At 42.6% G+C, this 14,080-nt stretch overlaps 1 protein-coding gene across 13 annotated transcripts in view; it reads right to left on the bottom strand.

Moving 5' to 3' along the window:
* The window catches only part of TNXB (tenascin XB), a 589,826-nt gene that overhangs the window by 354,210 nt on the left and 221,536 nt on the right, over nucleotides 1-14,080 (bottom strand). For all 13 annotated transcript variants that reach the window (XM_069237235.1, XM_069237240.1, XM_069237242.1 and 10 more), the window contains exon 3: nucleotides 1,262-3,412. In XM_069237235.1, coding sequence (XP_069093336.1) covers nucleotides 1,262-3,412 — 2,151 coding nt within the window. The remainder of the gene's footprint in view (nucleotides 1-1,261; nucleotides 3,413-14,080) is intronic.

Below are 14,080 nucleotides of genomic sequence, written 5' to 3'. Positions count from 1 at the left end.
CTAAGAAAGATACATACTGGAGAAAAGCTGTTACTTACCTGTAACTCCCATTCTCCAGTATAGGTATCTTTCATAGATTCACTTGTGACCCACCCTCCTCCCCTTTGAGGCTCTCCTTCTTGGGCAGCGGGGTCTGTCCCACTAGTGCTTAGAAAATCTGAGGGAAGATGCCACTGTTTGGAGTGTTGTAAAGGGTGACGTCGCCTTATTGGTCACTGTTCAACTTTGGTCCTTTTACAAAAAGGACTTAGGCTATTAAGCTGACCTTTGCATTCCCTTTATAGCCTATTAAACAGATATATATTGCTTATTATGATAGCGTGGGACTCCCACATCGACGAAGGGGAATGATTCAGGCATGTGAATCTATGACAGATACCAATATTGGAGAAAGGGAGTTACAGGTAAGTAACAATTTCTTTCTGTGTAATTCAAGGATTACAATCCCTTAATCACAGAGCCAGAGATAACTGTGCGGTAGATAAAGTGTGTGGCGGAAGCATGTGATGTTATTTTCATAAATATTTTTTTCTAAAATTACTTTTCAAAAACATCTTTTACAAAACCTTGTTTTTTCTTTAACATCTTAAACCACATTTCACTTGCATTCTATGTCACAAACCAAAATGTAGCCTAAAATATGCATTTACAGATCGACAACAGTTTCAAAACGTAGCTATTTAACTAGCAGCAAAAACATTTGTAAATATTTAAAGATTCGTTTAAAAAAATATTTAGTGATGTTTCCTTTACAATTTAAATAGGGACTAGAAATTTAAAAACAGATAATCATTAGAATAATGACTACAGTGTTAATGGCTATTTAACACTAAGAAAGATAAATTGTATATTTATGTTAAACAACGTACAGAAAACGAAATTAAATAAAAATTCATTCAGAGGAGGTAAATATTTATGAGAAGATGTTTTGGCCGAAAAAATAGGCTACATAGAAAAACAAGGGTTTTGTAAAAGATATTTTGGAACGTTCTCTAGAAAAGGTTGTTTAGGGAAATGATTTTACCACTTGGAACGTGTGTGAGATAGTGGAAGGTCCTAGTTCAGATGGGTACAGACAGACAAGGCAAATGCTTCTTTTGACTAAATACTTCAATTGGTGGGCAGGAAGTAGCATGTAGTTAAGTATGGCTTTCTACTAAGTTACACATATATTGTGATTAATTTATTTATAGCAACACCACCCCTTCCCACAACCTTTTTAACCAACAACAAACATGAAAACCAAGACACCCAATGTTACCTATGGAGCAGTCCTCTCCTGTGAACCCGTCCTGGCATACACACTTGCCGCCCTCACATCTTCCTTTTTCGCTGCAGTCACTGGGACATGTCTTCTCGCCGCAGTCAGGCCCTGCGTACCCCGTCTGGCACTGGCAGTGGCCGTCCACACAGATCCCTCGACCCTGGCACTGACTTGGACAGGTCACTTCTCTGCAGTCTGGGCCGGTGTAGCCACGTCGACAAATACATGTGCCTTTCAGACATCGACCCTGGTTGTTGCAGTTATTGGGGCACAATTTGAGGCCACATATGGGCCCTCCATAACCCTTGTCACATATGCATTTTCCATTCTCACACCTTCCTCGGTTATTGCAGTTGTTAGGGCAGGTTCTGGTGCCACAGTCTGGGCCACCATAACCAGCCTTACAGACGCACTGACCATCCACACATAGGCCGTGGGAACTACAGTTGTCTGGACATGTCTTGGTTCCACAGTTGGGTCCTGTAAAGCCTGTCTCGCAGACACAAGTGCCATCGTCACATCGGCCTTGGTTCTTACAGTTATCTGGACATGTCTTGGTTCCACAGTTGGGCCCTGTGAAGCCTGTCTCGCAGACACAAGTGCCATCTTCACATCGTCCATGATTCCTACAGTTGTCTGGGCATGTCTTGGTTCCACAGTTGGGCCCTGTGAAGCCTGTCTCGCAGACACAAGTGCCATCTTCACATCGTCCTTGATTCGTACAGTCGTCTGGGCATGTCTTGGTTCCACAGTTGGACCCAGCAAACCCTTTGTCACAGGCACATCGACCATCCTTACACTGGCCTCGGTTATTACAGTTGTCTGGACATGTCTTGGTTCCACAGTTGGGCCCTGTGAAGCCTGTCTCGCAGACACAAGTGCCATCTTCACATCGTCCTTGATTTCTACAGTCGTCTGGGCATGTCTTGGTTCCACAGTTGGGCCCTGTGAAGCCTGTCTCGCAGACACAAGTGCCATCTTCACATCGTCCTTGTTTTCTACAGTCGTCTGGGCATGTCTTGGTTCCACAGTTGGGCCCTGTGAAGCCTGTCTCGCAGACACAAGTGCCATCTTCACATCGTCCTTGATTCCTACAGTTGTCTGGGCATGTCTTGGTTCCACAGTTGGACCCAGCATAGCCTTCATCACAGACACATCTGCCATCTTCGCATCGTCCTCGGTTTTTACAATTGTCTGGGCATGTCTTGGTGGCGCAGTTGGGCCCAGCATATCCTGCTTCACAAACACACAGACCATTCTCACATCGGCCTCCATTTTGGCAGTTTTCAGGGCAGGTTCTAATCCCACAGTTTGGCCCAGTGAAACCCTTTGAACAGATGCAGCGTCCATCCTTGCATATTCCTCTTCTGCTGCAGTTGTCGGGGCAGATTCTTGAGCTGCAGCTGGAGCCAGAATAGCCGGGATTGCACAGGCACTTGCCATTGATACACTGTCCGTGGCCGTGGCAGTTTTCGGGACAAGACCTGGCACCACAGGCAGGGCCGGTGAAGCCAGGATTGCAAATGCACTTTCCGTTGATACACTGTCCTCGGTTCTTACAGTTTTCCGGACATGATCTTGAGCCACAATCAGGCCCCGTGTAGCCGGGGCTGCATACACATATTCCATCAATGCATTTCCCTCGGTTTCTGCAATTTTCAGGGCATGTCTTTGTGCCACAATCCGGTCCGCCAAAGCCGGATTCACAGACACAGCTTCCATTCAAGCACTTTCCTCGGTCCCGGCAGTTATCTGGGCAGACTTTTGTGCTGCAGTCAGGTCCAGTGTAGCCAGGATCACACACACATGAATCCTTTATGCACTTTCCATGACCTCTACAGTTGTCTGGGCAGGATTGGTCTCCACAAGCTGGGCCGGTATAACCAGGAAAGCAGACACACTTGCCCCCAATACAGCGACCTTGATCATTGCAGTCATCCAGGCAGATGGTCAGTTCACAACTCTCCCCAGTGAAGCCCTCGTGACATATGCACTCACTGTCCATGCACGTGCCGCGGTCATTGCAGCTGTCTGGACACGACGATTCGGAGCAGGTGGGACCACCCCATCCCCTCTCACAGACACAACGGCATTTGTCAAAGTCGAACTTGCCATGCTGGCTGCAGAGTCCCTGGATGTCAGTCTGGCCTGCACAAAGTATGGGAGAAAAAAAGGAAATAAATAAAACATTTAACAGTAACACACAAAAATGCATACAGAGCATAACATTTAAAAGTAGCATTTTTAGGAGCACCCTTGCTCAATGGCAAGCCAATTGAATTGGTAAGGTAGATGTTATCTGAGAGCAAATGCTACACTGACCAGAACTGATAGAACTGGGGTAAAAGTCAGCATCTAGTGGGGTGATTTATAGTGATTAGAAGCCTGCCTGGTTTGTGGTTACTGCAGCCTGTGTATTGTGGACATTCTGTCAGCAACAGCGCAGGCCAATAATTGTGTCCAAAGGGAGAGGCCAGGACACAGTAGAGTAGACCTTCAAAGAAGGGGGCCGACTGGCTTAAAACCAAAATCCTGTCTAGCAAAGGGGCGGACTGTTTGCTAGTAAGGCTAAGGTCAGACCACCATGTTACTCTATAGAGGGATATTTCAGTTCGGTGGGACCAGCAGGTCTGTGGGATTTTGTAAAATATAAACACAACCAAGAGACGAGATTCTTTAGAAATCTACACTTATCTGGTTAAAAAAGTCACTTGTTCCATTAAGTGCCATGCAGTGAGATGTCAAACTATGACAGCATTCGCATTGTGTCCGAGATTTACTACAAATAGCGTCCCAGATAATGCCAGGATGTGGTCTGATTCACATCGATTCAAGTTCCATCTTTCCATGTACAGAGAACTATTTATTTTGTGTTTTAATACATGTGGATTTTTTTTAAACCCTCGTTTAAGCATGGCCCAGATGGATATGGACGCTCAATGTAGGCACGTTATCTGCAAAAATACACAAACATCAGTGGTGCTAAATCAGTTTTCGGAGTGGGGGTGTTTGGGAAGTAGATAGACTACACTCGATGAAGTACCAGAGAGAGTTTATTATGTGTCTACAGCAAGTCAGCAACGCCTACGGCGTGCAGTGACCAGCAGCGGGCTTGGATCCCCGCACCAACTAACTGTTGGAGATGGAATCCCCACCTGGCGGTCTCAGCTGCAACCGCGAGGTACATTTAAACATCAACACATAAATACAATGCAATGCACTACGTCACCTTCTCCCCGACAATAAAATAAATAAAACATACAAAATAAAAACAAGACTGTGTGGAAATAGATGCCCTGCAAAATACTCAACCACAAAATTTAAGCATCTACGAAGTGGAACGACTGTGCAATAAAGTCTTTGCACCTGAAAGAAAAGTCGGAACATTAATACATAACAAAATCTCTGAACTTATTAGGTACTTTCACTTCCCCTGCCCTCACACATCCTGCTGGAGTCATGATGCGACTTGCAAAATTACCCCCAACACCAGTAGCACCCTCAGTTACCACATCAAAGCTTCCTGCTCATACTTGAAGTTCAACTACCAATTGTATCCACTGTGCCCAATCAAGGTCAACACCATCATCTTTTTTCCTGCTTATGATGCTAGCTTGTGGAAATCATGCTTCATTTTGACTTATTTTCCGACTGCCCTTGAAGTGACCCCCGTTGTGTCTTTAGTATTGTTGCCAACCTCATTCTCTAGGGCAGCTTGTTCCTTGAGTCAAGTGAGAAACAAACAGAATGGTCCTTTCTGCCTCTGAACAATTCAAAAGGGGTAACCCCAGTGGTGCAATGTGGAGCAATCCCAAACCTAACATTTGAGAAATTGTTTGATGTCCATGCCGATGCGAGAGCAGTTTGTACTCCCTCTTTAATTAGTCTGTTAGCTCTTTCAACTAATCTGTTTAAAAATGGGGAGTAAATGGAAACGCACACATGCTTGACATCATGTCTGATCAGGAATTCACGCATTTGCTGTGAGACAAAATGCAAGCCGTTTTCAATAACCACACACCTAGGTGAACCACTTGCTCTAAAAAATTAATCGCAATACTTGTAGTGGGTGACCCAACAGAGGAGAAGTACAACCATTTTGAAAAATAATCAACCAGAAGAATGACATGCCTCATATCTTTTGGTAGGACATATCAACTTGAAAAATCAAGGCCCAGCTTTTTCCATGCCACATCAGGATATGGAATAGGATGCAGACGAGTTTTGCTTAGTTTCCAATGCTTGTCTGACAATAAACACTCAAGACACTTATAAATTGAGTGTTTCACATGTGCATCTAAAACATGCTCTTTTATGTGCATGCGCACCTTTATTGTTCCCAAGTGACCTTGGTGTGGTTTAGAAATGATGGTTACGCATTTTAGAAGGAGGAGAATGTAAATCACCTCTCAAAACGAATCTGTTGATTACTGATTGTTTGCCTGCAACATGAGCATATATTCTCAACTTACCCTCCAAGCACCTACACTCTGGCCAACCTTGCACAATATATTCCCTGACTTTCTTCAAAATATCATCACTTTGGCATGCATCCAACCACTCAGCCTTACTAAAGATTGCATCGCACTCTTGACAGCATCAATTGACGCTAAGCACTCAGTGTCATTCGCAACAATTTCTTCACCTGTGTCCGGTAATGGCATGCGTGAAAGGCATCTGCCCGTAAGTTTGTCCCGCCTGCTACATGCTTTAGAACAAAACTGTATTCATGCAGTTTGGAAACCAACCTGGTCAGTCTGGCTGACACATTATTATAAATACCCTCAGTGAAAATATACCCCAGCGGCTTGTCAGCCGTGTACAGTTCGAATCTACGACCGCAAACATACATTTTGAACTTTTAAACTGCCCATATGCACGTCAGTGCCTCGCTTTCAATTGTACTGTCCTGCCTTTCAAATAGCCTTTCAAATTACCTTTCAATTGCCAGACCTAAGAAGGAGCACAAGGTATCTCCATCTGCAGGCATGCTTGCCTCCTTAATGGCCTTAATCAAAGAAAACTTTGGTTTGATGCCAGAAGCAGATACAGTGTGTCCGAGGTACTCTAACTCATTGGTGGCAAATTTACATTTGTCTCTTCTGATTGTCATTCCTCTATGCATTAAAACAGTTAAAACCTTTTTTAACGTGCAATTTTGTTTCACTAGTGAATCAAAGAAGACAAAAATTTTGTCCTGGTAAGCTTGTACCCTTTGAGGTCACCAAACAGGATATCCATACGCTTCTGGAACACACTGGCGGTTGATGCTAAGCCAAACATGACATAAAGTCTTTGTAGGCACCGAACGGCGTAACAGAACTCGTCAGCTCCTGGGAATCCTTGACCAACTCAACCTGATGGTAGGCTGACCTCAAATCGATGATGGAAAACCATCTCGCTCTACCTAAATTGGCTAACTTCTCTCATTGGGGACCTCAATTAATAGTTCTCTTATTTAATCGTTGCAGGAGGCAACGTTGGTGGTCGTGGTGGTGACAGAGCTGGTTTGAGGTGGAGGAGGAAGAGGCATAGGTGGTGGAGATGGAGATGAAGATGAAGATGGCATTACAATGGGAGAAGATGAATACAGTCTCGAATATTGAGAATTTGGGGATGAATTAATTCTTCTGCTTTTCTTCCTTGTCTCCTGGTGTCTCCTTGATGTCGAAAAACTCCTTAATGGCGACATTCTACTACAATGCCTCGAAGTTGATCTGCTCCTTGAAGTCTACCTCTGCTGATGCCTCAATGTTGATGCACTCCTTCCTGACGATCCTCGACCGCAGCATGCGCGTCGACGGTATATGGGTCTCGACATCGACTGATGTTGCCTTGACGTCAACCGACATCGCTTTCTTGACATCGACCCAGCTCTTGACAGCGAACAGGTAAGAGCCATACCTTGTCTCGGAGTTGACTAGGACCAATGTTGTTTTTTAGCAGAAGCCCTCTTTTTGGACCTCCCAAGTCGGTCAGAGGTTGATGGAAGAGCCCTGGTGGAAGACTGACCTTCTCCTCACTCTGAGGTCCCACCTCAAGCCTGTTCTTGTTGCTGTCGTCTCTCCTCAGTTCCATGGAGGCAAATCTTCTCTCTTTCATGTAAGGTGAATCGCGAAAAGTTCCTACAGTGATGACATGAGTCAGGAACATGAGATGCTGAAAGACAGAGGATGCAGACTTCAAGAGCGTCTGTTTTGGCCTTCTTTCTCCAACAGGCTGGGCACTTGTCAAATGAAGAAGGCATTTACCTCACTTTTCTGTCAGGAAAAAACAGAAAAGGGCAGGGAAAGATGACAACTGTTGAATAAAGGTGTTGCTAACAAGTCCTACTTAAAACAATTTGATGCGGAAAAAGCCTAAAATGGTTGAGCTCAATGCTCCAGGAGAACTGTCAACAGGTGCCGGGAAAAAGAACTGAAGCAGCTGCGACCTGCTGAGCATGATGTGATACTCGTGGCCTCTGCGTCCTTAAAGGCACAGTCTCTATTTTTAACTCATATAACGACAGCCTGTGGGGCTACACTGTCCTGCTTTCTTTCATCTCTCTACTCCCTCAAGAAAGGATTTGTGAAAGGCATTTATGCTGTTTCACCAAAACATAACATTATATAAATGTATAATTCTCCTGGCCCCTTTTTTTGTCTCCACAGTGAAGAATTTGGCCATTGTAGCCTGCTCCTATAGGCTGCATTATATTTTTCTCTTTTATGTGATGCTGCAGGCCTTCCAAAAGAAAGGCAAACATTACACTTTAAGAAGATATGCCCCGGGGTCCCCGCTCGCGGGTGGGACTAATCAGTGCATATGACTTCAATGGAGATTCCCCTTGAGAGAACTGGAGTTACAGATAAGAAACTGTTCCATTTCCTGAATCTTGGGTAGGGAATGGCAGTCTACCAAGATGTTAGCATCAAGGGTATGTAAATCAGCACACAATCTAATCTCAACTGATTTTTTGAGTGCAGCTACGATTTATGCCACCCACTGAGAGGATTCAACAGGTTCTATGATACCTTGGGCACATATATCTTTTAGCATTTGTTTCAACTCTTGCCTGATGCTCAACGGAACCTGTTGAACTTTGTGAACATATGGATCCACTTGGGGCTTCACCCTGATATGATGCACAAAGTCCATGACTGTGCCTACCTGTTCGCGGAACAGCTCATTGAATTTGGACATGGTTGCTTTAACTGGTTACTCCTGACTGCAGACATAACCCACCGGTAAATCACCAACAGCCACAGGATTGCCTGAACCTGGTATCAGATACAAACCCATTTTTGCATATTGTTAACCAATAATGTCCTTGTCTTTGACAGGAGGATAATCCTTGGTATGAGTTTCCCTGCCCAAACAACCCACTTTCGTTGTAAATTACCCCAACATTTCAATATCCTTCTCACCAAACGGCTTGGCACACACATTTGGTGGTGTGAGTGGTTTGTTTGTACTGCATGTGTTGTAAAAGGTGGTGTCCTTGAGAATGGTGATCGGTGATCTAGAGTCTGCCATAACCTGCAACTGAATGTTATCAATCAGTGCATCCCAAATGGGACCTTTGATAGCAGTGCTAATTGAGTTACACGCTACGGTAAGTACATCATTGTTAATAGAGTCTGTACATGAGTTGACTTGCACATCAACATTACTGATTCTTACGGGATGTTTCCCATTCTTGCACACTATCCTGACTATCTACTTTTTTGCATGACAAGCAACACTTGCCAATGGCTGGGCACCCTGCAAAATTACTAAGATGGTTCTCGGAACCACATTTATAACAGGCACTCGATCCCTTTTTTGTGCTCCCTTTTTGCACTCTTCCTCTGGTGTGAACTAAACACACGGAGTCCACAAGCTGATCTGAATCCGCCTTTGAAATGTTATTGAACGAAGGTTCAGCATTCAAAACCTTTGACAAAATTAGAGACCTCTCAATGCTTTTTGCTAAGTCTAACACTTCAGTGAGAGTAGGGTTCCTACAACTCAGTAACTGCTCCAGATTTTTCTTGGATGCAAAATTGAACACAAATTGGTCACAAAAATAAATGTCTAAATTCAGGCCAGATTCGCACATATCAGCTAATACGTGTTCCTCCACCCCTTCCTCAGTGAGCTGCCTGCGTTAAAAAAAATGTCTCTCTCCAACATGATGCTAGGTTCATCCAAGAATTGTTTGCATAGCCTCACTACTGCCTCCACATAGATATTCCAATGGTCATCTACAGACTGACTTCAGAGTGCTGAAATTGTTGGTAAGTTAACAAAAATCTGTTGAGCTGTCTAACCCAGACTGCCATATAACAGCACAACTTTACGTTCAGAGCTATAATTGCCTCCATCAATAGCTACAAGCTGTTTTTCGAAAAGTCTGAACCACTGAGACCACTTGATGGCCTGTTAGCCAGGATGTGATAAAAATGGAGGTGGTTGTGTGATCTGTTGTACCATTGCCATAGTAGCCAGAAGTGAATTTAGCAATGTGTATGACCAACAATGAAGTAACCAAACAATTAAGAAACCAAAATAAATCAGGAAAAATCCTTATAATCTCAGTCAAGGTACGATACACATAAGGAATAAATTAACCTCACTGTCAGATGGAAGTGCAGGCAGCTGGATGACCTCAGAGTGCCTGTAAAATAATAATGTGCCGGAAACCGCATAAAACCCTGTTCACTGAGCCAACTATATAAAATTGAGAGACTAGGGTTAAATTATGTGAGGCACGGGCTCTGCCCTTTAGGCTTGATTGAACTGTGCGAACAGTGCCTCAATCCAATATGGCCACTGCATGTAACGTCAAATGCAGCGGCATCATGCCATGAAGAGAAACAGGTGTTCCAGGGTGACTTGTGTGAGCACCTGCAGGAGCGCCGTATCCTAGCAATTTAGGGAGGGTGTGATGTGTTATGAAACCCGTGCGTGCTGTGAGATGAGAGCCGGGGTCTGCAAAGGGCACACGCAGAAGGCAATCAAAATCACCAGAGAGCAGCTCCAAAATCGGGCCCTAGGTGGCTGGATCAGTGATGTCACCACTTGGGAGTGATGTTGGTCTAGCGGTGTCACCATGGAGCACTTAAGAGCGAATTTGGGGCCAGATGTAGCAAAGGTTTTTACCCATTCTGTGTCTATGGGAAAAAGTGTTTGTACATATGGCCCTTGGTTCAGAGAGGTATCGGCGAAGACCAAAGAAGAGAAATCTGTAAAGGTGCCTTGAATCTCAAACTGCTTCTGTGTGCGAGCAGTAAGATATGGTAAGTAGACTACACTCGATGAAGTACCAAAGAGAGTTTATTATTAGTCAACAGCAACGTTCTCGACATGCAGGGACCAGCCGGCTAAGATCCCTGCACCAACTAACTATTGTAGCTGGAATCCTCACCTGGCTGTTCTCAGCTGCAACCATGAGTTACATTAAAACATCAACACAAATACATCATAAAGGCAATAAATACAATGCAATGTACTACAGGATGCTGCCATTAATGTTACATCACTGAACACATAGGGATTGTGAAAAATCCAAGCATTACACAAAGAACAAGTGAGCCATGCCCATTCAGCAGGAGAGTGGTAAGGGTGTGGTATGTAGCTGGTGGTACATTTTGGAGCACACTGTCGCAGATAAAGTATGGTGTGGAAGTGCACTGTCATTTACAATGCCTATTTTCCATTGAAATGGCCCCAAAATTCACGATGACCTACAACTTTACTGATAAAACTATGTAGCACACAAATAATGCATGCAAATCAGGTTTCAGCAAATATATATCATTTACACATCTCCAAGTATCTTGATTTATTTTGATCCTATTAAAAAATGTTTGTTACCATCAAACTTTAGAATTATGAAAAAGTGCTTTGTGTGCGCTTTCTTAACTGATGATGAATTTTGAAATATTCCTATTGTTCATTTAGAGGACTCTAAATGTTGGTTTGTGTTAGAAAAAGTTTCATCCAACATCCTTTCCTTTCACACTTCCTATACCCCAGCAATATTGCCAGATAGTTCACTTTACAAAAATTCCTCTAACTTTGGAGTCAGAGAAAGAAAAGTAAATACCACTCCCCATATTACAATAATAAGCAGCAGTTTGTCAGAAGGCTTAGCCTGACATTTGACCTCTGTCACTGAATGCACAGCAAATGTGACAAGACAAACACAAAATTTAAAGGCATCTTTATTGCTCATTGGCCTTCTGATCTCCAGCATGGTAAGTTTGCTGTAGCACACCCTGCACTCCCACTTCAAGCATATGCAAAGCATTAGGAGATGCCCTGAAATGTGAATCTGTTACAGGTGCATGGTATTGCTTCCATAAAGATGCCTTAAATGATTTACAGCGAGAATTACCTGAAAAAGTTATTAAAACGTTTTGTAAATCAGAGTCTCACATAGCATTCTGATTTCTTAAAGTTGTCTAGACTCCTGGTTACACCACCTAAGACGGAATGGAGGGTGGCATAATGAGATGCATGTAAGGATGCAATGAATTAAAAACAACAGTTACAAGTCAGTCTATTCAGTAAAATCTAACTGGAATAATTATGTTTTAGGTGCTAAAAATACAACTAGGGAACAGCTTTCTGCTATACATGTATTTATTCAACCTAGCTGTGTTAAAGCAGTTGTAGCGCCTTCTCAGAAGTTTGGTAATGTTCTGGCCCAGCATTTTTCAGGGACAAATCAGAATGATATATGAAAAAAATAAAGCACCTAGAATCCTGCTAAGAATCATAGCATTGTAGTTCTTCCTTCTCATCTTAGTTGGGTTGTCTTTCAGCAGGCTGAGAAAGAAGAAATGGTCAAGTGCCGACTTAATTCCTTTATCTAAGTGTGGGTCAGCATTGGATCCTTCCATTACAAAAATGGTTAATATTTTGTTATTGACAGGAACACTTTCTAGTGATTGGAAGAAAGGCACTGTAAAATCTCTTTGAAAAAACACAATTTAGGATAACTACGGACTAGTTTCTTTACTACCTATAAAGATTAAAATCGCCGAAAGGTTTATTGCTAATCAGTGGATCACTCAGTTGGAGGATAACAGCTTTCTCAACTGTCTTTTCACCCAGAAGAGGGATGGAGACTGCCCTGGCCCATACAGCAGAAAAGCTGTGGGTGATTGTGGACACAGGTGATGTTGCTGCCCTGACTCTTTTGGATTTATTCACAATATTCGATACAATAGATCATGATATCCTTATTAAGGATCTTGCAAACTTCAGACTAAGGGATACTTTGCTGAATTGTTTTATTTCATTATTGTAACTCCAGTGTTACTCAGAGATAGTTTTTCCAGATAACTTTAATAAGAAGGAAGCTATTTTCAGAGTACTATAGGGGTCTTTCTTCTCACCCATATTTTTAGCATCTGTTTAAGGCTCCTATTCCTACTTGTCAGTTGTCTCTTATTCTGATGACACCCAGCTGTTTTTAAGTTTGGACCAAAAAGCCTCTGACTCTGCAGGCAACATGCCTGGGTGTTTGCCAGCAGTACAGTCATGGATGGCAAATAACTTTCTGCAGCTTAATTGTAGCAAGACTGCACTTTTGTTAGTGGGAAAACTAGTCACCATGTAGAGAAATAGAATTTAGACTAGCTGCCTAAGTCCTGCTCCTATGCTCTCTAGGAAAGTTAAATATTTGCAGGCCCTTTTGTATGATAATGTCCGAATGGATCACTGGATTAAAACCACCTCATCCTGCTTCTTCCAATTGAAGATACTGAGAAAGATGTTCTCTTTCTTACCAATACATATGCATTTCTTCTGTGGTCTCTGCAACTGTTAGGTCTAAAGTATAGTATTGCAACCTACTTTAAATTCAATTACAACTATAATTTATGTTTTTTAGGTCTGCTGCAATCTTATTAATAGCTTCACAGAGAATCCAGAACATGGCAATCAGACTGGTATGTGGGTTAAAAAAAATTGGTTCAAAATTGTGAGTTGCAAGCACGAAATAGCTTGCATTGGCTTCCTGTTAATCAGAAGGTTATTTTTAAAACTCTGGCAAAAAGAATCTGTCTTAGTGGATCGATTCCAGCCATAACATCCATTGAGAGATCTTCATTGTAATTCTCAACTACTATTTGTGATTCCTAGGATTCTAGCACTTTTATCCCGATTGGCACCTTTACTGTGGAATAAATAGTCATGCAGGATTAAATCTGTCAGCTTGTATATAATATTACGGAAGGCCCTAAAAACACAGGCCCTGATTTAGAGCTTAGTGGATGACAACTCCTTCACAAACGCAACGGATTTCTTGTCTGCCTTATTACAAGGGCATCATATCTTAATATACTGGTAATAAGGTGGACCAGATTACTTGCAAACTCTAAATCAGTTCCTTACTTATTTTTATAGGCAAGATAGTTGCTCCTGTGTAGCCTCTGTTCCAGCTTCAACATCTTTAGCACCAAGGTGCCTTTAGAGGCAAATGTTTGAGGTCTATTCATGTTTCGCTGTTCTATTCTATTCTGTTCTGTTCTATAGTTCATATTATGTCAGATTTGGATTCTAGCTTTGAATATGCCACCTTTCTGAATATATCAGACTTAGACCATACTAGGGCTTTAGCTGAATAAAATCTTTGAATGTTCACAGTACATACTTAGCAATGCTTAATTTGAGCCGGTTGTTTTCGGTGCTCAGCACGGGCACTTAATTGTCAACACAGCACTTATGAAAGTCTGCCACATGGTGGTGCTGTTTGTTTAATTTAAAGATGAACACAACAACAGTTGTTTATTCATTCAATATACTTTAATAATAACTAATACCTGCCACCCAAGGCATTCT

Source organism: Pleurodeles waltl, chromosome 6 (assembly GCF_031143425.1).
Source record: "Pleurodeles waltl isolate 20211129_DDA chromosome 6, aPleWal1.hap1.20221129, whole genome shotgun sequence".
In the NCBI taxonomy this organism is placed as follows: domain Eukaryota; kingdom Metazoa; phylum Chordata; class Amphibia; order Caudata; family Salamandridae; genus Pleurodeles; species Pleurodeles waltl.
The sequence above is the reverse complement of the archived record's forward strand: the minus strand, read 5'-3'. Positions and strand labels throughout refer to the sequence as shown.